At 52.3% G+C, this 23,364-nt stretch overlaps 1 protein-coding gene across 1 annotated transcript in view; it reads right to left on the bottom strand.

The window, feature by feature from the left end:
* Window positions 1-23,364, bottom strand: part of VAV1 (vav guanine nucleotide exchange factor 1) — a 77,994-nt gene that overhangs the window by 30,191 nt on the left and 24,439 nt on the right. The window contains exons 2-18 of the mRNA XM_060181563.1: window positions 22,373-22,489; window positions 20,586-20,644; window positions 20,409-20,477; window positions 18,996-19,104; window positions 18,807-18,908; window positions 14,770-14,838; window positions 14,567-14,670; window positions 12,378-12,477; window positions 10,069-10,164; window positions 9,721-9,789; window positions 8,493-8,579; window positions 8,297-8,382; window positions 7,432-7,564; window positions 5,815-5,924; window positions 1,399-1,500; window positions 221-312; window positions 107-129 (exon numbers count right to left, since the gene is read on the bottom strand). Coding sequence (XP_060037546.1) covers window positions 107-129; window positions 221-312; window positions 1,399-1,500; window positions 5,815-5,924; window positions 7,432-7,564; window positions 8,297-8,382; window positions 8,493-8,579; window positions 9,721-9,789; window positions 10,069-10,164; window positions 12,378-12,477; window positions 14,567-14,670; window positions 14,770-14,838; window positions 18,807-18,908; window positions 18,996-19,104; window positions 20,409-20,477; window positions 20,586-20,644; window positions 22,373-22,489 — 1,527 coding nt within the window. The remainder of the gene's footprint in view (window positions 1-106; window positions 130-220; window positions 313-1,398; window positions 1,501-5,814; window positions 5,925-7,431; window positions 7,565-8,296; window positions 8,383-8,492; window positions 8,580-9,720; window positions 9,790-10,068; window positions 10,165-12,377; window positions 12,478-14,566; window positions 14,671-14,769; window positions 14,839-18,806; window positions 18,909-18,995; window positions 19,105-20,408; window positions 20,478-20,585; window positions 20,645-22,372; window positions 22,490-23,364) is intronic.

The following is a 23,364-nucleotide window of genomic DNA, read 5'->3' as shown; positions in this document are numbered from 1 at the left end:
TCCACTTTGGGGGGGGTTCACGCAGCAAAATGACACCCCCATGTCCTCCCCCCAGATTCCCCAAGCCCGGGAAGGATTGTGGGGGAGCACGGGAGGGGGCTCTCACCTTCTTCGTGGTGCCTGAAAAATCTGTGAGTGAAGAAGAGAGGTTCAGGATGGGGAGCTGAGCCCAAGTGGGGGCTGAACTGACACTCCTCCCACCCCCGGAGCCTCCCCATACCATTGCGACCACAAGGAGGGACCCTCCCCAGACACTCCTTGTGTGCAGGGGTGCGGCACCGGTGGCAACGGTAGCCTTGGTAGAAGGTCCCTCTGGGAGGTGGGGAGAGAAAAGAGAGGCATTAGTGATGTCATCCATCCATCCATTCATCCATCCACTGTCCATCAATCCATCCATCATCCAACCATCCATCACCCATCATCCATCCACTGTCCATCAATCCATCCATCATCCATCCATCACCCATCCACTGTCCATCAATACACCCATCAATCCATCCATCATCCATCCATTCATCATCACCCATCATCCATCCACTGCCCATCAATCCATCCACCATCCATCCATCACCCATCCACTGTCCATCAATCCATCCATCATCCATCAATCCATCATCCATCAATCCATCATCCATCCACTGTCCATCCATCATCCATCCATCTATCCATCACCCATCCATCACTCATCATCCATCCACTGTCCATCAATCCATCCATTATCCATCCATCTCCCATCATCCATCCATCATTTATCCACTGTCAATCAATCCATACATCCATCACCCATCCACTGTCCATCAATCCATCCATCATCCATCAATCCATCCATCCATCATCCATCACCCATCCACTATCCATCAATCCATCCATTACCCATCATCCATCCACTGTCCATCTATCCATCCATCATCCATCCCCCATCATTCATCCATCATTTATCCACTGTCCATCAATCCATCCATCTTCCATCCATCCATCTAGCTATCCACCTATATATTCATTCTATCCATATATCACCTCTATATCCATCCACCCATCCATCCATCCATCTAGCTATTCATTAATCTATTCATCCATCCATCCAACGAGCCCTCTGACTACCCATTCAGTTGGCCATCCATTCATCTAATCATCCATCAGTTCTTCCTCCCTTCCTACTTTCCTCCCTTCTCTCCATCTAACTGTGTAGCTAACCATTTGTCTATCATTCGTGTCTCCACCCTAGGCATGGACATCCCACCCTCCCTGAACTCTTCACTCTTTGGGGCAGAAGCTGGAGATCTAAGGACAGCACCCCGACTCCATCTCTCCAGTGTGGGGGACAGGGGTGTAGGGTGAGTCTCTCTCGGGAGCACGGAGGCCAGCACCCATGTTCACTCCCTACTGCCAGACTCCCACCTCAGCAACATCTGGCAAGCTTTGCAAGACGTGGTCTCTTCGAAAGAGAACATCTGGAAGTCATGCCCATTGGCCGCGGCGTTCTCTGGGTAGATGTTGGAGCTGGAGGAGGGATGGGGGCACAGTGGATAAAGCACTGGACTCTCAAGCGTGAGGTCCTGAGTTCAATTCTCAGTATTGCAAGTGCCAGAGGGAGGCTCTGGAACCCACCCAGCCACCCCCCTTTCTCTCTCCCTCTTGCATAAATTCTTTCTCTCATTAACTAATATTTTTTAAATGTTTATTTATTCCTTTTTGTTGCCCTTGTTGTTTTATTGTTGTAGTTGTTGTTATTGATGTCATCATTGTTGGACAGGACAGAGAGATATGGAGAGAGGAGGGGAAGACAGAGAGGGGGAGAGAAAGACAGACACCTGCAGACCTGCTTCACCGCCTGGGAAGCGACTCCCCTGCATGTGGGGAGCCGGAGGCTGGAACCAGGATCCTTACGCCGGTCCTTGCTCTTCGCACGTGCGCTTAACCCACTGCGCTACTGCCCGACACCCAGGATAAATCTTTTTTTTTTAAATATTTACTTTATTTATTTATTCCCTTTTGTTGCCCTTGTTTTATTGTTGTGGTTATTATTGTTGTTGTTGTTGGATAGGACAGAGAGAAATGGAGAGAGGAGGGGACGACAGAGAGGGGGAGAGAAAGATAGACACCTGCAGACCTGCTTCACCGCCTGTGAAGCAACTTCCCTGCAGGTAGGGAGCCGGGGTTCAAACCGGGATCCTTATGCTGGTCCTTGCGCTTTGCGCCACGTGCACTTTACTTGCTGCGCTACAGCCCGACTCTCGGGATAAATCTTTTTAAGAAAAAAAATATATATATATATTACCTGGTTAAGCTTACATGTTACAGTGCACAAGGATCCAGGTTCAAGCCCCCGGCCCCCACCACCTGCAGGGGGAAAAGCTCCCCGAGTGGTGAAGCAGGGCTGCAGGTGTCTCTCTCTTTCCCTCTTTCTATCTCCCTCTCCATTCTCAGTTTATCTCTGGCTCTATCCAATCATAAAGACATTAATTGATTAAAATGTTTAAAAAATAGAAAAAAAGAAAGAGGTCCCAGAGAACTCCTCTTGCACTGTGTGCCGGGGATGGAGCCGGGAATCTCAAGCATGAAGGGCTGGTGCTTTGCTGACCCAGCCATCTCCCAGCTTCACTGGGGAAGATTATTCCTAATCTTTGTAAAAATTCGCAGCCTAGGGGGTCGGGCGGTGGCGCAGCGGGTTAAGCGCAGGTGGCGCAAAGCTCAGGGACCGGCATAAGGATCCTGGTTCGAGCCCTCGGCTCCCCACCTGCAGGGGAGTCGCTTCCCAGGCGGTGAAGCAGGTCTGCAGGTGTCTGTCTTTCTCTCCCCCTCTCTGTCTCCCCCTCCTCTCTCCATGTCTCTCTGTCCTGTCCAACAACGAACAACATCAACAATGGCAATAATAATAACCACAACGAGGCTACAACAAGGGCAACAAAAGGGGGAAAAATGGCCTCCAGGAGCGGTGGATTCGTGGTGCAGGCACCGAGCCCAGCAATAACCCTGGAGGGAAAAAAAAAAAATTCGCAGCCTTGGGGCTTAACCGGTTCACTCATTGATGGGCGCTGGTTTGCTGCCCCCTGCAGGCCACGTTGAAAAGTGTCGCTGGGCTTCTCCATGGCCGGATGATTGATTGATTGATTGATTGATTGATTGATTGATTGATTGACAGGAACTGGTGGAGGGTTGGTTGGCCATTGGCGTGTGTGTGTGTGTATGTGTGTGTATGTGTGTGAGTGTGTGTGTATGTGTGTGCATGTGTGTGCATGTGTGTGTATGTGTGTGAGTGTGTGTATGTGTGTGTGAGTGTGTGTATGTGTGTGTATGTGTGTGTGTGTATGTGTGTGTGTGTGTGTATGTGTGTGTGTATGTGTGTGTGTATGTGTGTGTGTGTGTGTTGGGGGGTGGGGGGGAGATTTGGGGGCTCAGTGGGCTTCCTTCTAGGCTGTGAATGTGTGTCAAGAGCCACGGAACGGTGGCTTTCACAGCAGCTAAGTTGGGGGGTGAGGTGAATTTCCCAGCAACAGTGAAGAGATGGGCTGGAGGATGTCTCCCCAGATGGTTCTGCAAACAGACTCTCCTGCCTGAGGCTCTGAGGTCCCAGGTACAATTCCCAACACCACCGTCATCCATAACTGGGCAGGACTTTGATGTCTCTCTCTCTGTCTCTCATATTAAAATGAATGAAATAAAAATTAAATAAAATAAAAAGGCTAGAAAGATAACATCATGGTTTTGCAAAAACATTCTCCTGCCTGAGGCTCTGAGGTCCTGGGTTCAATCCCCAGCACTACCATCAGCCAGAGCTGAGCAGGGTTCTGAGGAAAATAATCAATAGTTGTTGTTGTTGTTATTATTAGTATTATATGATGATGATGATGATTTAATAACCAGAGCCCTGCTCATCTCTGGCTTATGGTGGTATGGGGGATTGAACCTGGGACTTCGGTATTCATAGATTATTATCAACAATACTTTATGAATGAGGCTCAGGAGACAGCAGGATGGTTCTGCAAACAGCCTCTCCTGCCTCAGGGTCTGAGGTCCCAGGTTCAAGCCCCAGCACCACCATCAGCCAGAGCTAAGCAGAGCTGTGGGGTCTCTCCCTCTCTCTCTCTTTCTCTCTTTCCTTCCTATCTATCCATCCAATTATCTATCTACTCACCCATCTACCATTTATCTTTCTCATAAAGTAAATAATTAATATATCTCAAAGGAAAAGACTCTCCTGCCTGAGGCTCTGAGGTCCCAGGTTCAGTCCCTAGCACCACTGTCAGCCAGAGCTGAGCAGGGCTCTGGACTCTCTTGTCTTTTTCTGTTTGGATCTCTCTGCCACTAAAAATGAATGAATGGGGAGTCGGGTTAAGAATGGGGAGTCGGGTTAATGCGCAGCGGGTTAAGCGCACGTGGCTTGAAGCGCAAGGACCGGCGTTAAGGATCCTGGTTCGAGGCCCGGCTCCCCACCTGCAAGGGAGTCAATTTACGAGGGGTGAAGCAGGTCTGCAGGTGTCTGTCTTTCTCTCCCTCTCTCAGTCTTTCCCTCCTCTCTCCATTTCTCTCTGTCCTATCTAACAATGATGATATCAATAACAACAACAATAATAAAACAACACGGGCAACAAAAGGGAGTAAATATATATATATATATATATATATATAAAATAAAAAATGAATGAATGAATAAGACTGTTACAGGAGTAGGAGAAATAGCATAATGGTTGGGCAAAAAAAAAAAAAAAAAAGATTCTCCTGCCTGAGGCTCTGAGGTCCCAGGTTCAAATCCCCAGCACCACCATCAGCCAGAGCTGAGCAGGGCTCTGGGATTTTTTTTCTCTCTATCTATCTATCTATCTATCTATCTACTTCCTATCTATCCATCTATCATCTATCTCTCTCATTAAGTAAATACCATATTACAGAGAAAAAGGCTCTCCTGCCTAAGGCTCTGAGGTCCCGGGTTCAATCCCCAGCACCTTCATCAGCCAGAGCTGAGCAGGGCTTTGGTGTGTGTCTCTGTCTCTCTCTCTCTCTCTCTCTCTCTCTCTCTCACTCTCTCTCTCTGTAAATGCTATATTACTAAGAAAAAAGACTCTCCTGCTTGAAGCTCTGAGGTCCCAGGTTCAATCCCCAGCACCACCATCAGCCAGAGCTGGGCTGCAGGTGTCTCTGTGTCTCTACCCTTCACTTCTCAATTTCTCTCTATCTTATCAAAGAAAAGAGAAATAAAAGACAAAAGAATGACCACTGGGAGTAGAGGAGTTATGCAGGCCTCAAGCCCCAGAGAGAACCCCGGTGGTAAGAAAGGGGGAAAAAAATTAACCTGAAATAAAACGACAAAATAAAGCATTGGAGATGAGTTATTTTGAATGGAGGGAGGGGGGGAGTGAGAAGAGAAGGAGGGAGAGGCGAAAAAGCCAGGAGAAGGGAAGGAGGGAGAGGAGGAGCAGGGAGAGATGAAGGAGAAGGGAGGGGAGGAGAAACGGGAGGAGGGGAGGAGGAGGGAGAGAATGAGGAGGAAGAGAAGGTGGAAGAAGAGAAGCAGGGACAGAGGGAAGACGGGGAGGGAGAGAAGGATGAAGAATAAGAGGAGGAAGGAGGGGAAGATGAGGAAGGGGAGCAGGAGGGAAAGGAGGAGGGAGAGAAGATGGAGGGAGGAGAGACGGAGGAGGAGGAAGGGGAGGATCAGGGAGAGGAGGAGGAAGAGGAGGAGGAGGAAGAGGAGGAGGAGGAGGGCGGGAATTAAGAAGCAAAGAAGGAGGGATGGGAGGAGGAGGGGAGGAGAATCAGGATGGATGGAGGGAGAGGGAGAGGAGGAGGAGGAGGAGGAGGGCAGGGCGGACTCACATGGCCATCTCAAACTGCTCCATCCACTTCCTCTTCAGCTCGCGCGTCTTGAAGAAGAGCTCGTAGCCCTGAGCGCCTTGCTCTTCGATCAGGAAAAACATGTGAGCCCACTGCGGACAGGGGTCAGGCTGGAGGCGGCCGCACGCGGGGACGGGGACGGGACGGGACGGGGACGGGACGGGACGGGGACGGGACGGGACGGGGACAGGCGGGACGGGGGCAGGACAGGGGGACAGGCAGGACGGGGGGCGGGGCAGGACAGGGGGACAGGCAGGACGGGGGGACGGGGCAGGACAGGGGGACAGGGGATGGGCAGGACAGGGGGACGGGGCAGGATAGGTGGTTGGAGCAGGACAGGGGGACGGGGCAGGACAAGGGGATGGGGCAGGACAGGGGGATGGGGCAGGACAGGGGGACGGGGCAGGACGGGGGGACGGGGCAGGACAGGGGGATGGGGCAGGACAGGGGGATGGGCAGGACAGGGGGACGGGACAGGACAAGGGGACGGGGCAGGACAGGGGGATGGGGGGATGGGCAGGACGGGGGGGGGACAGGGCAGGACAGGGGGACGGGGCAGGATAGGTGGTTGGAGCAGGACAGGGGGATGGGCAGGACAGGGGGACGGGGCACGACAGGGGCACAGGGCAGGACAGGGGGACGGTGCAGGACAAGGGGACGGGGCAGGACAGGGGGATGGGGCAGGACAGGGGGACGGGGCAGGACAGGGGGATGGGCAGGATGGGGTGACGGGGCAGGTGTGGTGGGTCCAGCCGTCCATGGTGGAGAGGGACTCAGGTTGGGGGTGGTGGCCGGACACCTTCAGGGGTCAACGTCTGTCCTATTGCCGTTATCCCCTCGAAAATTACAGAAAGGAGGGAGAGGGGGAGGAGGAAGAGGAAGAAGAGTTGAAAGGCGAGGAAGAGGAGGAAGAAGAAGGGGAGGAAGAGGAGGAGGAGGGAGAGGAGGAAGACGGGGACCAATAGAAGAAGGAGGAGGAAGAAGAGGAGGAGGAGGGGGAAGAGGAGGTAAGGCAGAGGGAATTCCAGGCTAGGGACTTGAACAGAAGCTGGGCTGCGAACCTCCCACCTTGTGGTCCCGGAGGGGCTCAGTGGACAAAGCCTTGGACTCTCGGGCCTGAGGTCCCGAGCTCAATCCCCCGGCATTGCATGTGCCAGAGGGGGGCTCTGCCTCTCTCTCTCTCTCTCTAACTTTCTCTCTAACTTTCTCTCTTACAATCTCTCTCATTAATAAATATCATCAATAAAATCTTGAAACACTCTGAATTAAAAAAAAAAACCTTAAGGGCTAAGGACACAGTAGAGGGGTTCCGCAAAGTCTCTCCTGCCTGAAGCTCTGAGGTCCCAGGTTCAAGCCCCAGCACCACCATCATTGCCAGAGCTGAGCTGGGCTCTGGGGAAATAATAACAATAATAGTAATGGTTCTGCAACAGACTCTCCTGCCTGAGGCTCTGAGGTCCCAGGTTCAAGCCCTAGCACCACCATCAGCCAGAGCTGGTCAGGACGCCGGTTAACTAAATAAATATAAATAAATAAACCTGAAGCTTGCCCACCCCGCCATTCCTAGAGGAGGAAACCACAGTTCAGAGTGGCCTCCACCTTCTTGTTGTCTCGTTCCCCGGAGGTGTCGTCTCGGACTTGGAAGCTGTGCAAACTGACGAAATCCTTGAGGTCGTAGGAGTCCCCTCGGCGCTTACAGATGAGCAAGGCTTTGTCCAGGAGGAAGGCGTACCTGGGAAGAGACCCCGAGTCCCCAACAGCCCCATGGGTCCCACCTGTCCTGTCTACCTTGCTTATCCTGGCCCCGCCCAGCTGTGAGGCCCCGCCCACCATCGAGGCCCCGCCCAGTGCCTCCTTAGGCCCCCCCCCGGCCCTGCCCATCTGTGAAGCCCCTCCCACTAGTCTGTCTAGGCTCCTGGCCCCGCCCACCCGCAAGCCACGGTGAGGTCACGTCCACCTGCCTACCTGGGCCCCACTCATGGCACCCGCAGCTAGGCTCCAGTCCCGGGGCCCTGTGGCCCCCCACACCTGGCTAGAAATCTGCCCCAGGTCCTACCCAATCCGTCCCATCCTGTGTTGGCTCAGCCCAGCCCACCCGCCTTGCTGAGCGCTCCTCTCTCCCCTGCAAGACCCCGCCCATTCAGCGAGGCCCCGCCCACCCGCCTGTCCGGGCTCCTGACCCCCTCTTCGAGGCTCCACCCCATTCTCAGTGGCCCCTCCCACCCGTCTATCTACACTCATGGCTCCACCCACCCAAGGCATCCCCCCCCATTCTGTGTTGACACATTCTCAAGGCTTCCTGCCCGCCCTCCCTTCAGGCTCCACCCCATTTAGCGCTGGCCCCCCACCTACCTGCCTGTCTAGGGTCTCCATCCCATTCCGCGCTGGCCACGCCCATCCACCCATCTAGGCTCCTGGCCCCGCCCACCGGCGAGGCCACGCCCATCCATGAAGCCACGCCCACCTGTCCATCTTGGAGCGTCGCTCTGAAGAAATGATCTTGAGCTCACCATCAATCTTGGGCCGGCCATAGTTAGCCAAAGACCGGTCCTACGGGGCAGGAAGGGAAGGGTCTGACTAGGGGCCAGGGAGAGAGGGAGGAGGCACCCCCCCCACCTGGCCACAGCCCTCCCCCCCGCCGCAGGCCCCGCTTCCCTGACCAGGTTCTCGATGGACAACTGGAAGTTGGTGATCTGTCTCAGGGTCTCGTTGTCCCTCTTGACCTCATTCACACACTGTGCCAGGTCCTAGGGATGGTGGCGGTGGTGGGGGGGAACGACGAGGTAAGCCTGCAACCCCCCCACATATACCTAAGGACCCCCTTAGCTGGTCCTGGATAGGGGGGATCATCAGGCTCCACTCCCACTCACTGGTACATCTTGGTCCCCACCAGGGTCTATTCTCCTAGTGTTGAATCTGTGCACCTGTGCCTCTAAGATCCTGGCCCCGCCCCTAACCCTAACCACCGGCCTTCTAAACGTTTGGCCCCGCCCCGAATCAGGCCCCGCCCACCCGCCTTGTCGGCTCCAGCCCCGCCCCTTATCTGGCTCCGCCCACCTGTCTTGTAAGAGGCTGGCTTTGCCTTTCCCCGACCACGCCCCCATTCAGGCCACACCCAATCATCATCTAGGAGCCCCCACACCGCCCCTCTCAACTCCAACTCAGCTAAGAGCCGGGACCCGCCCTCCTCAGGCTCCTCCCACTTTCTGACCCCGCCCCTAGGCTTCACCCACTATCTGACCACACCCCACTTCAGGCTCCGCCCAATCCCTGCCCTGCCCACCTGCCTGTATCAGGGTCCTGGCCGTGCCCACCTGTCTGTCAAAGTGCCTGACCCCGCCCCTTCCCTGGCCCTGCCCGCCCACCTATCCAGGCGTCTGACCACACCCCTTCCCAAGCCCCGCCCACCCACCTGTCCAGGTGTGACCACACCCCTTTCCTCGCCCCGCCCACCCACCTGTCTAGGCGACTGACCACGCCCCTTCCCAGGCCCCGCCCACCCACTTGTCCAAGCGTGACCACACCCCTTTCCTCGCCCCGCCCACCCACCTATCCAGGCGCTTGGCCTTGCCCCTTTCCTGGTGCCACCCACTCTAGGCGACTGGCCCCGCCCACCCGCCGGTCTAGGCCCCTGACCCTGCCCCTTTCCTGGCCCCACCCACTCGTCAAAGGTGTCTGATCCCACCCTTTCCCTGGCCCCGCCCACCCGCCGGTCTAGGCGCCTGGCCCCGCCCCTTCCCTGGCCCCGCCCACCCGCCTGTTCTGGCAGCTCCCCAGCTCGCCATCGTCTGGATGTCTCTGGGTCTTAGATGCACAGGTGGGCAGACCCAGCACTAGGAGAACAGACCCTGGGCAGGACCATGAGTGTCCCTCCGGTCGGCCGCTCACCCTCATGGCGTCCAGGGCCAGTCTCAGGTTCTCCTTCTCCACCGGCTCCTGCGTGTGTTTCACCAGCTCCTGTGGGGACCCAAGGGTGCAGGGTCACCTCGGCCCGTCCCTTCCCTTCCTCCCGGGGGGGGGGGGGGCGGTGCACCAAAGGAGCCTGAGGTCACCACCTGCCTGCTCCTCCCTCCTCACCCTGCTGTCCCAGGGTGCTGGGCATAGACAGGTCCCCAGGACCAGCTGGGACAGAGGGAGACACCCAGGGGCCCCCAGCACCCTCTGTGACCCAGAAGACCACCCAAGAGCCCCCAGCACCCTCTGTGACCCAGGGAGCCACTCAGCACCCCTCAGCACCTGCAGAAGTAGGTGGTACTTAAGTACTCGCTGCATGGGTACCATCAGCAGGTCCCTCAGTGTGAACCTCCCATTGTTGGCACGCTGAGAACATTCCTGGGTGGGTGGGTGGGCGGGTGGGGAGGCAAGACAGGGGGTGAGTGACAGGATGGGGGGCGACCACAGACTGTTCTGGAATGAAGAGCTTCCTTCACTCCCTCTCCCAGAGAGGTGCAGGAGGGGCCAGGGAGGAGAATGAGGAGCATTGTGGGGCTCTGAGTAGTTGAAAACCTGGCTGGAGAATCCCATTCTTGGGCATTTATCCACTGGGCACGCAAACGCTAATTAGAAGGCGTACACGGGGAGTCGGGCGGTAGCGCAGCGGGTTAAGCGCAGGTGGCGCAAAGCGCAAGGACTGGCGTAAGGATCCCCGGTTCAAGCCCCGGGCTCCCCATCTGCAGGGGAGTCGCTTCCCAGGCGGTGAAGCAGGTCTGCAGGTGTCTGTCTTTCTCTCCCATTCTCTGTCTTCCCCTCCTCTCTCCATTTCTCTCTGTCTTAACAATACTGACATCAGTAACAATAACAACAATAACTACAACAGTAAAAGAAAAAAAAAGAAAGCATACGTGCACCCCTGTGTTCACAGCTGCATTATTCACGGTACCCAAAGAGTGGTAGCAGCCTAAATACACATCAGCAGATGACTGGCTAAAGAAGTTATGAGATATAGATTCCATGGAATACTACTCTGTCATCAAAATGATGCAATTGTGTTCCATTCAAAAATGGATGGAACTGGAGGTGATGAAACTTAGTGAAATAAGAAGAGAGATGAAAAGACAGATATTAGATGGTTTGACTCCTATGTTGACTCTAGAGACTGGATTCACATGAACTTGAGAGGGAAAAACAGAAGCTATAAACTTTCTCTAAGACTTTGGGAGAACTGGGATGGGAGCAAGGGCTGGAGGGAAAGTACAGTGGTTTTGAAAAAGACTCTCCTGCCTGAGTTTCTGAGGCCCCAGGTACCATCCCCAGCACCACCAGCAGCCAGAGCTGAGCAGGACCCTGGAGGAAAAAAAATCCCACATATGTAAAGAGTGATTACAAATCAACAAGAAAAATCAGGGCCAGGGAGACAGCAGGATAGTTCTGCAAAAAGACTCTCCTGCCTGAGGCTGTGAGGTCCCAGGTTCCATCCCCAGCACTACCATCAGGCAGAGCTGAGCAGGGGTCTGGGGAAAAAGAGGGAAAAGAAAGAAAAATAAACAGATCAAAAACATGCAAACAAAAACAAACATACAAAAAAAAATTCCAAAACTCTCCTGCTTGAGGTTATGAGCCCCCCAGGTTCTGTCCCCAGCACCACCATCAGCCAGAGCTGAGCAGGGTTCTAGTAAGGTAATAATAATAATAATAATAATAATTTCTACAAAAAGACTCTCCTGCCTGAGGCTCTGAGGCTCCAGGTTCAATCCCCAGCACCACCATCAGTCAGAGCTGAGCAGGGTTCTAGTAAAATAAAATAAGAATAAGAATAAAATACTGCAAAAAGACTCTCCTGCCTGAGGCTCTGAGGTCCCAGGTTCAATCCCCAGCACCATCATCAGTCAGAGCTGAGCAGGGCTCTAGTAAAATAGTAATAATAGTAACTAATAATAATATACTGCAAAAAGACTCTCCTGCCTGAGGCTCTGAGGTCCCAGGTTCAGTCCCCAGCACCTCCATCAGCCAGAGCTGAGCAGGGCTCTGGTCTCTGTCTCTCTCTGTATCTCTATCTCTCATTATTAGGGGTCCAGCCAAGTAAAGCCGGATAGAGGAAGACGGACAGATCTGGGGGTGAGGGGGTCCCCACCATGGAGATCAAACAGGGTGACTGGAGATGCTCATACAGGAGGAGGGTCCCTCACCATGTCTGTCCTGCCTCTGACCCCCTCACCGGGGACACAGGTGCAAAATGGGGGTGCCATTCAGAATGGGGGTTGCCGTCTGGGGGTCAGGGCCTGGCTGGGCTCAGGGGGTCCCTGTGACCTCGGAGCTCAGCCCAGATGTGGGGGTTCAGCCTGGGACTGGAGAGCGGGGTTGGGGGGGGTCTTGTTCGGATTCTGAGTCCAGCTGGGAATCTGGAATCCCGTGTGGTTTAGGATGCAGGGGGAATTCAGCCCCGAGCCCTGACCCAACTCCACACGGGGTGGTTCAATCCTTTGAAATGAGAGGGGGGAGAACAACACCTTTTTTTTTTTCCAAAGCCAGTCGCCAAGCCTGGGGGTGGGGGGCACAGGAAGGAACTGGAGAGACCCCCCCCCCCATGTCACTAGACACCCTCCAACCTCTAATTTCATCTGGACGTCCTCTCGGGCTGAAGCAACTTGGTCCAGATGTTTGCTGGCTGACTCCACCTGGCTACAGTATCGTCCGTAGACCAGGAACCTGCAGGGAGGACGGGGCGGGGGGGGGGGGGGGGACAGGTGACAACACACAGAGAGATCTGGAGGTCACCTCTACAGGCCAGGTGGTGTCCTCATCAATTCATTCTCTGTCTCTCTCCCTCCCTTCCTATGGTCCCCTCCCCTCTCAATTTCTTCCTCTATATCCGATAATAGATACATAAATAATATATATATATATATATTTTTTTTTTTTTTAAAGGATCAAAGTAAGAAAGATAGAAACAGGCTGGGGGTGTGGATCCACCGGCCAACACCCATGTCCAGCAGAGTAGCAATTACAGAAGCCAGACCTTCCCACCTTCTGCTCCCCATAAAGAATTTTGGTCCACATTCCCAGAGGGGGGAGAAGTGATGGGGGAAGATGACCAGAGGGGCTCTGCACCCCAATTCCATCAGAGCCCAGAGAGAGAAAGAGGGGGATAAAGGAAGGACACGCGGAAGCAGTAACAGGTATAGGTGTGACTTAGAAAGGAAGAGAAGGGGAGTCAGGTGGTAGCACAGCGGGTTAAGTGCACGTGGCACAAAGCACAAGAACCGGCATAAGGATCCCGGTTCGAGCCCCCGGCTCCCCACCTGCAGGGGAGTCGCTTCACAGGCGGTGAAGCAGGTCTGCAGGTGTCTGTCTTTCTCTCCCTCTCTCTGTCTTCCCCTCCTCTCTCCATTTCTCTCAGTCCTAGCCAACAACAATGACAGCAATAACAACAATAATAACAATGACAAACCAGGGCAACAAAAGGGAAAAATTGTAAATAAAGAAATAAAAAGAAAAAAAATCTAACAACAAAGAAATGAATCAAGTTTTGGGGGCCAGGTGGTGGTACACTCAGTAACAAACATGCTGCCATGCACAGGACCCGGGTTCAAGCCCCCACCTGCAGGGGGGAAGCTTCAGGAGTGCTGAAGTGGGGCTGCAGGTGTCTCTCTGTCTCTCTCTCTAGCTCCCTCTCCCTTCCCAATTTCTGTCTGTTTCATCAAATAAATGAAAGGGGGTCTGGCTTTTGTGCACACATGTCATCATGTGCAAGGATGCAGGTTCAAGTCCCCGTTCTCCATTTGCGGGGGGGGGGGGGAGCTTTACAAACAGTGGGGCTGCAGGCATCTCTCTGTCTCTCTCCCCATCCTCTTGATTTCTCTCTATCTCAATCCCATAAATAAATACATATTGAAAAAGAAAGAAATATAAATAAATAAAGATTTTTAACAGAAAGATTAAAAAAAACAAACCAAGGTACCCTTTGGGGGTGAGCATTGTGTGGAAATGTACCCCTCTTATCCTATAGTCTTGTCAATATTTCCATTTTATAAGTAAAAACTAAATCAAGGGGAGTCAGGCGGTAGCGCAGCGGGTTAAGCGCACATGGCGCAAAGCACAAGGACCGGCGTAAGGATCCTGGTTCGAGCCCCCGGCTCCCCACCTGCAGGGGAGTCGCTTCCCAGGCGGTGAAGCCGGTCTGCAGGTGTCTATCTTTCTCTCCCCCTCTCTGTCTTCCCCTCCTCTCTCCATTTCTCTCTGTCCTATCCAAAAACAACCTCATCAATAACAACAACTATGTAACAACAAGGGCAACAAAAGGAAAAATAAATAAATATTAAAAATAAATCAATCAATCAAGGTTCTTGTAGGTGTCTCCAGGTCTCTCTCCTCTATCTCCCCCTCTCCTCTCCACTTTTCTCTGTCTTAATCTTTTTAAGACTATTTTTATTAGCTTATTATTGGGTAGAGACAGAGAGAAAGTGAGAGGGGGAGAAGGAGATAAAGAGGAGAGAGACAGAGAGACACCTGTAGCCTGCTTCACCACTCGGGAAGCTTTCCCCCTGCAGGTGGGGACGAAGGGGTTTGAACCCGGGTCCTTGTGCACTGTAATGTCAGGGCTTAACCAGGTGCGCTACTGCCTGGTTGCTGTGCTGTGAAATAAAAGGGAGAAGAAGGTGGTGGTGGGGTGGGGATGGAGGGAAGAAATCAAGGTTTTGAGATCCCAGACGCGGACACAGAAACCCCTGGCTGTGGTCACACAGCCCCAGAGAGACAGGAGAGGGACTCGAACCAGAGACGGGCAGCTGAGTCTCACCTCTCCTTGTACTTGATGAAGACCTGGTAGAGACTTTGGGCTCCAGGGATGCTCAGGGCTTCCTTCAATTCCTTGATGAAATGAGTGTGAATTCGAAGCAGGTCCTGGAGGGAGAAGTGTGTGTGTGTGTGTGTGTGTGTGTGTCCAGGTTTGAGCGCGCGCGGGGCCAGGAGGTGAGGCTGGGGCAGGGTGACCCAGCTCACCTCGATGTTGATGAAGATGGTCTCGATGTCTTGAGGCTTGAGGAAGCGTTGCAAGGGCTTCATGAAATACTGGAGGGGTGGAGAGGGAAAGGATAAAAGAAGATGAGATCCCCTCCCTCTATTTCTGATCCAGAGAGAGAGAGAGGGAGAGGGAGAGAGAGAGGGAGAGGAGGAGGAGACAGAGAAGAGAGAGAGGGAGAGGGAGAGGAGGAGGAGACAGAGAAGGGAAGAGATACACAGAAACACAGAGAGAAGAAATTAATGACAGGGACACACATAAAAAAAAAAGACGGGGGAGTCGGGCTGTAGCTAGCAGGTTAAGCGCATGTGGCACAAAGCACAAGGACCGGCGTAAGGATCCTGGTTCGAGCCCCCCAGCTCCCCACCTGCAGGGAAGTCACTTCACAGGCGGTGAAGCAGGTCTGTAGGTGTCTTTCTCTCCCTCTCTCTGTCTTCCCTTCCACTCTCCATTTCTCTCTCTTCTGTCCAACAATGATGACATCAATAACAACAAGGATAACTACAACAATAAAACAACAAGGGCAACAAAAGGGAAAATAAATAGATATAAAAAAATGTTTCTAACTGAAGTGTGATCCCTCTTGAGGCCCAGGAGGGGGCGACGTGGACCAAGTGTTGGACACTTACATGTAGGTCCTGAGATCAATCCCTGGCATTGCATGTGTCAGAGTCTCTCTCTCTCTCTCTTTTAAATACATCTTTTAAAAATATTTTATTTATTTATTATTGGACAGAAACAGAGAGAAACTGAGATGGGAGGAGGAGATAGAGAGGGAGAGAGACAGACACCTGCATCCCTGCTTCACTACCCGTGAAGCTTCCCCCCTGCAGGTGGGGACGAATAGTCTTTTTAAGACTATTTTTATTAGCTTATTATTGGGTAGAGACAGAGAGAAAGTGAGAGGGGGAGGAGGAGATAGAGAGGGAGAGAGATAGAGAAACACCTGCAGCCTGCTTCACCACTCGGGAAGCTTCCCCCCTGCAGGTGGGGACCAGGGGCTTGAACCCGGGTCCTTGTGCACTGTGGCACAAAGCGCAAGACAGTGAAGCAGGTCTGCAGGTGTCTGTCTTTCTCTCCCCCTCTCTGTCTTCCCCTCCTCTCTCCATTTCTCTCTGTCCTATCCAACAATGACGACATCAATAACCACAACAATAAAACAAGGGCAACAACAGGGAATAAATAAATAAATATTAAAAAATAGTAATAACTAAAACAATTTTTTTTAATTTATGAGTTAGGAGGGCAGAGCAGATGCCTGATTGGTTACCATGGACCTGGGTTTGAGTCCTCAGTCCCCACCTACAATGGTAGGGGGATGTTTCATGAGTGGTGGAGCAGGGCTGAGAGTGGCTCTCTGTCTCTGTCTCCCCCGTCAGGGCTGGAACTTCTACCAATTCTGTGACGCCCCTGTGTGATGCTGGGCTTAAACCCTTGTCCTCTCCCCAGCAAGGCAGAAACCCTCCTAGGTGAGCTATCTCCCAATACCCCATAATTTTCCCCATCCACCAGAGACCCGCTCAGCGCTGGCTGATGGTGATGTTGGGACTTGAACCTGGGACCTTAGAGCCCAAAACATACACCCCTGTCCTGTTGAATAAAGGAAGACTACACTACCTCCCTGTGTCTCCCAACTTTTAAAAATAATTTTATTGATTGATTTTTATATTGGATAGAGACATTAAGACACTGAGAGAGAAAAAGGAGATAGACAGACAGACTGACTGACACAGATAGACCTACAGCCCTGCTTCACTACTTGCTAAGCTTCCCCTTTGAAGGTGGGGACCTTAGCTTTGAATCCGGGTTCTTGTGCATGGTAACATGTGTACTCAACTCGTTGTGCCACGGCCAGGGAAGGGAAACAGAACAGTGGTTCTGCAAAAGATGTTCAACCCTGAGGCTCCAAGGTCCCAGGTTCAATCCCCCAGAACCACCATCAGCCACAGCTGAGCAGAGCTCTGGTATTTTTTTTTTAATTTTCACATATGTAAAGAGTTCTTAGAAATCAACAAGAAAAAGGAAGATCCAGGGTGTTTCTGCAAGCGACTCTCTTGCCTGAAGCTCCAAGGTCCCAGATTCAATCCCCAGCAACACCATCAGCCAGAGCTGAGAAGTTGTCCTGGTTAAAAATAAAACTTAAATAAAAAGAAATGATGGAAAAAAAACACAAACAAACACCAAAAAGCTTAAGGAGGAGGGATGGAGGTGATTACACTTTGCCAGATAAGTACAGAGGTGAAAGACAACTACCAGATGGTTTCGCCCCTATGTGGAATCTTGAGAAGTGAAAGAAATGAACTCTCAAAAAAAAAAAAAAAAAAGAAGAAGAAGAAAAAAGAAAACCCTGTCTCTAAGACATTCTGAGACCAGTGGTGGTTTTTGTGGGAAGGGTGGGAGCCCAGAAGTGTGGTTATGTGTGCGCTGCGGAAGTAAACTCTATCATTTTACAATCTTGTAAGCCACTATTATTATTTTTTTCAACCAGCTCTGGCTGATGGTGGTGCTGGGGGGATTGAACCTGCAGCCTCAGAGCCTCAGGCAGGAGAACCTTTCTTCAGAATCATTATGCAGTCTTTCTAACCCACTCATTAAAAAGTTAGATGCTTTTATCTTATATAAAATTATAATATATATTATTATATTTATTATATAAGTATTGTATATAATAAATTATAATTATAGAATTTTATCTTATATAAAATTATATAAATAAAGTTATTTATATAAATTATTATATAATCATAAAATATATATCATTAAATGTATTATTAAAATATATTGTTATATAATTATAAAATTATTATATGTGGTATTGTATTATTATATTTATTGTATACAATAAATTATCATTATAGAATCATATTATAATAATTAGTATATAATTATTATATAAAACTACTTATATAATAAATTATTTATATAGTAAATTATTTATTATTAAATAAAATCTTACTAAATTCAAGAGAGAGAAAGTATAAAGATGGTGATCTTCTTCCTTCTCTTTCTGGCTTATCTCACTCCACATTATTCCTTCAAACTTCATCCATGAGGAGGCAACCCAATAAAATGATTTTTTAAAAGAATGAATTAAGTGTTCGGGTGGAGGTGCACCTGGTGAAGCGCCCACCTCACCACGCACAAAGCCTGGGGTTCGAGTTCCCCGGGCCCCACCTGCATGGAGGGAAAAAATTCACAAGTGGTGAAGCAGGTCTGAGATGTCTCTCTGTGTCTTTCTCTCTCTGTCTCCTCCTTCCCCTCTCAATTTCTCTTTGCTCTATCAAATCCAATAAATCGAGTTAAAAAAAATTTTTTTTTTAATTACAAATGGAGACAAGTCAAGGAGACAGAGACCTAAATAAATGAGAATCCAGGTAGATCTAGATGGGGACTGAAACTGGGATCAATTAGAGGAAAGGAAAAGAGAGAGAGAGGGAGAGAGAAGAAAAGAGAAAAGAAGAGGTCCGGGAGGTGGCGCAGTGGATAAAGCTTTGGACTCTCAAGCATGAGGTCCTGAGTTCAATCCCCGGCAGCGCCTGTAACCAGAGCGATGTCTGCTTCTTTCTCTCTCTCTCCTTCTATCTTTCTCATGAATAAATAAATCAAACCTTCAAAAAGAGAGAGAGAGAGAAGGAATAAAAAGACCAAGAAACCTGGAAAGAGAGGAACACAAGCCAGGGACCTGGAACCAGAACAAGTCCCCTCCATCCGGGGAAGAAGGGGACCCGAAGTCACAGGACAGGTGGGCTCACACCTGGCCACGCACCTGTTCGGCGCATGCGCAGAGCGGGCTGAGCCATGCAACTGTTCCACGCATGTGCAGAACAGGTGGGGGCGCACCGAGTTGCGCATGCGCACAGAGACAGCGCGACCAGCATTGGTCCAGTGAATACACACAGAGCAAATAGTACTGGCCACTTGCCTTGCGCATGCGCACCGCGAGCTTGGCGGCCCAGCTGTGCCGCGCATGCGCAGAGGGGGCCAGGTGCACAGATGCGGGGATGGGGGGCAGGCGCACCTGTTGAATGGAGCCCAGCGTGTCGGTGTACTTCTCCTCGGTCTGCTGGATCTCCCTCAGGCAGCAGCAGCGCTTGTCGTACTCGGTCATCTTGTGCTGAGCCTGGGGGAGCAGAGGCCAGCCAGATTGGGGGGATGTCCCCCTCCCCTGCACCCCCAGACCCCAGGCCGCCCCCTTCCTCGTCCTCACCTGCACGGGCGGCGGCTCCGAGCGCATCAGGTCCTCGTAGATCTCGTCGCCCTCCGCCTCCTCATTCTCCACACAGTCGTACAGGTCCTCGTCCTCCTCCACCGTGTCGCTGGGGGGATTTGGGGGGTTTAGGGGGGACACCGGGGCTTTCACAGCCAGGTCGGGACCCCTCGTGGGACCCCAAATAGGGCCGTGTCCCCCCGGGACTCAGGGCAAAGCTGTGTCCCCCAAAACCACCCAGCTCAGGGCCTGTCCACCCCCAGACACCTGCAACCCACATCCTGTCCACAGACACCCCAATCCAGACCCTGGCCCCCCCAGGACTCCCCAGTGCAGACCCTGGTCCCCCCAGACTCCCTAATCCAGACCCGGGCCCCCCAATCCAGACACTGTCGCCCCAGGGCCCCCCAATCGAGACCCTGTCCCCCCAAGACCCCCGAGCCTAGATCCTGTCTCCCAAACACCCCCCAATTCAGATCCTGTCCACCCAGGACCCCCATCCAGACCCTGTTCCCCCAGGACCTCCAATCCAGACTCTGTTCCCCCAAGACACCCCGATTCAGACCCTGTTCCCCCAGGACCACCAATCCAGACCCTGTCTGTCCAAGATCCCCCTAGTCTAGACCCTGTTCCCCCAAGACTCCCTAGTCTAGACCTTGTCCCCCCAAAAGCCCCTAATCCAGACCCTGCCCTCCCAGGACCCCCAGTCCAACCCAGTCCCCCCCAAGATCCCCCCCATCCAGACTCTGTCCCCCCAGGTCCCCAATCCAGACCCCATCCTACCCCAAGACCCCCCCAATCCAGACCCAAAACCCCCAATCCAACCCATTCTCCCCAAGGCCTCCCAATCCAGACCCTGTTCCCCCCAAACCCCCAATCCAGACCCTGTTCCCCCCAAACCCCCAATCCAGACCCTGGCCCCCCCAGAGCCCCCCAATCCAGACCAGGCCCCCACAAGACCCCTCAATCCAGACCCTGTCTCCCCAGGACTCCCCAATCCAGACTCTGTTCCTCCAAGACCCCCCAGTCTAGACCCTTTCTCCCCAAGATACCCCAATCCAGATATTGCCCCCCAGGATCCCCCAATCCAGACCCAAAATCCCCAGTCCAAGCCAGTCCCCCCAGGATCCCCAATCCAACCCAGGACCCCCCAACCCAACCCAGTGCCCCCAGGACCCCCAACCCAACCCAGTGCCCCCAAGACCCCCCATCCAGACCCAATCCCCCCCAAAGGCCCCGCAATCCAACCCAGCTACCCCAAGACCCCCAACCCAACCCAGTCCCCCCAAAGACCCTCCATCCAGACCCTGTTCCCCCAGGTCCCCAATCCAGACCCCATCCTACCCCAGAACCCCCCATCCAGACACTGCCCCCCCAAGACCCCCAGCCCAGGGCCCAGGGTCCCTCACTCACTCGATCTGGTCAGATAGGCCGCTGTAAATGTCATCGTCCCCGACATTGTCCTCATCGGTGGGGAAGGGCCTGGAGGATTTGGGGGTGGGGGTTGCATGAGACAAAGGCAAGGAAAACAGGAGGCTGTGGGGGGGGGGGTTTGGAAGGCTTCAGGGAGGAAGAGGCAGCCTGACTCACATGATCCCCGAGTTCTGGGCGATGGGCGTCCATGACAGAGCAGACAGGGTGTGGATGACCTGTGACGGAGAGAGAGAAAGAGAGAGATAGAGCTCTCAGAGACACCCCAGCACCCACACTACCTCCACTGCCAGGCCACACCCCGAACCCCAAATTCATGACTCCCCCACCTTCCCCAATCAGTGCCTGAGGCCATTCCTCCAGGGGAGACGCCAAGTGCATGATTCACAGCAGCTAAAGAGTGGAAGCTGCCTAGATGCCCATCCACAGAGGCCCGGCTAAGGAAGTGAGAGATCTATACTCCATGGAATACTACTCTGCCATCAAAAAGATGCCATTATGTCCTTTGGGGCAAAATGGATGGATCTAGAGGTGGTGAGGCTTAGAGAAATAAGAGATGAAAGGTCTCACTATCAGATGGTTTCACTCATATGTGGACTCTAGAGATCTGGCAGGGGTGGGGGTGTACCAAGCACAAGGAACTGTGCAAAGATCCGGGTTCAAGCCCCCGGCTCCCCACCTACAGGGCTGCCGGTGTCTCTCTGTCTCCCTCTCTGTCTTCCCCTCCTCTCTCAATTCCTTTCTGTCTTATCCAACAATGATGGCATCAACAACAATAACTATAATAATAAAACAAGGGCGACAAAAGGGAATAAATAATAAATATCAAAAAAAGAGAAAGTCATTAGAGGGACTCAGAGAGTTGCAGACACTTGTGTGGGGTCACACAGCAGAGCAGATGGCTGTCTGCAGGGTCCCGCTCTGCCGTGGTCCAGTCCCCCAGCCCAGCGGCCTGCCGACCAGGTGAAGGTGCCTGGGCACCCGCTTTACACACTCACGCACACACACTCACACTCACACACACACACACTCACACTAACACACATACACACTCACAAACTTACTCACACACACAGTCTCTCTCTCACACACACACACACACAATCTCACACTCACACACATACACACTCACAAACTCACACACACACTCATACACACTCACACTCACACACACAGTCTCACACACACACACACACACACACACTCAATCACGCACACAAACACTCACACTCACACACTCAGACACAGACACACACTGTCACTCACACAGTCACTCACTCACACACTCAGACACAGACACTCACTCACACACAAACATACTCACTCATACATTCACACACACTCACTCACACAAGTCTCACACTCACACACACACTCACATTAACTCACACAAGTCTCACACACACACTCACATTAACTCACACAAGTCTCACACTCAATCTCACACACACTCACACACATACACACTCACTCACAGACACACTCACACACTCACTCACTCACACACTCACAAACACATTCACTCACACACACACACTAACTCACACACATTCACATTAACTCACACAAGTCTCACACTCACACAATCACACACACACACATACACACTCACTCACTCACTCACAGACACACACACACTCACAAACACATTCACTCACACACTCACACACACTCACACTAACTCACACACTCACACACACTCACACTAACTCACACACTCACACACACACTAACTCACACACTCACACACACTCACACTAACTCACACATTCACACACACTCACTCACACACTCACACACTCACACACACTCACACACACACACACTCACTCACACACTCACACTAACTCACACACTCACACACATACTCACACTCACTCACACTCACACTCACTCACTCACTCACTCACTCACACACAGTCTCATACACTCACACACTCACTCACCTTCCCAAAGTCCTGCACGTCAAACAGGTCGAAGGCTTCGAACAGCTGATTCCGCTTGAGGCCGAATTTGTCGCAGCAGGTGGACAGGAAAGTGCGAATGTTCTTAAGACACAAGAACTGGGGGCCAAAGAGACAGAGAGAAAGAGACGGGGGTCAGGCGAGGGAGCCCGTGGCTGAGGGCACACAGTCTGAGCACAGGGACCCGGGTCCGAGCCCCCCACCCGCCACCCCATCCCCACCTGCAGGGGGAAAGCTTCCCGAGTGGTGAGGCAGGGTTGCAGGTGTGTCTCTCCGTCTCTCCCACTTCCCTTCTCAACTTCTCTCTGTCTCTGTCTCCCTTCTCTATCTCTCTCTGCCCTGTCGATTTCTGGCTGTCTCTATCCAATTATAATAAAGATGATTTTTAAAAACAGTGCTGGTTCGGGAGATAGCACAGGGGCTCTGCACAGACTCTCCCGCCTGAGGCTCTGAGGCCCCAGGTTCAATCCCCTTCACCACCATCAGCCAGAGCTGAGCAGGGCTCTGGGAAAAGTAAATTAATAATAATCATTTTGATATGATAATATCTAGTCATTATTCATGGGGCTGGGGAGACAGCATGATGGTTTTGCAAAAAAAGATTCTCCTGCCTGAGGCTCTGAGGTCCCGGGTTCAGTCCCCAGCACCACCATCAGCCAGAGCTGAGCAAGGGCTCTGGTAAATAAAATAATAATAATAGTAATAATAACGTCTAGGCACGGGATAGTGCACCCAGTTGAATCAACCAACATATGACTATGCACAAGGATCCAGGTTCAAGGCCCCTGGTCCCCCACCTGCAGGAGGGAAGCTTCACAAGTGGTGAAGCAGGGCTGCAGGTGTCTCTCTGTCTCTCTCCCTCTATCTCCCCCTCCTCTCTCAATCTTTCACTGTCTTTATCAAATAAAAAGGAAGGAAGGAAGGAGAGGAAAGGAAAAAAATGGCTGCCGGGGACAATGGAGTCATCAGGCAGG

The sequence above is a fragment of the Erinaceus europaeus genome, chromosome 23 (assembly GCF_950295315.1).
Source record: "Erinaceus europaeus chromosome 23, mEriEur2.1, whole genome shotgun sequence".
In the NCBI taxonomy this organism is placed as follows: Eukaryota; Metazoa; Chordata; class Mammalia; order Eulipotyphla; family Erinaceidae; genus Erinaceus; species Erinaceus europaeus.
This window is presented reverse-complemented; position numbering and strand designations above follow the sequence as displayed.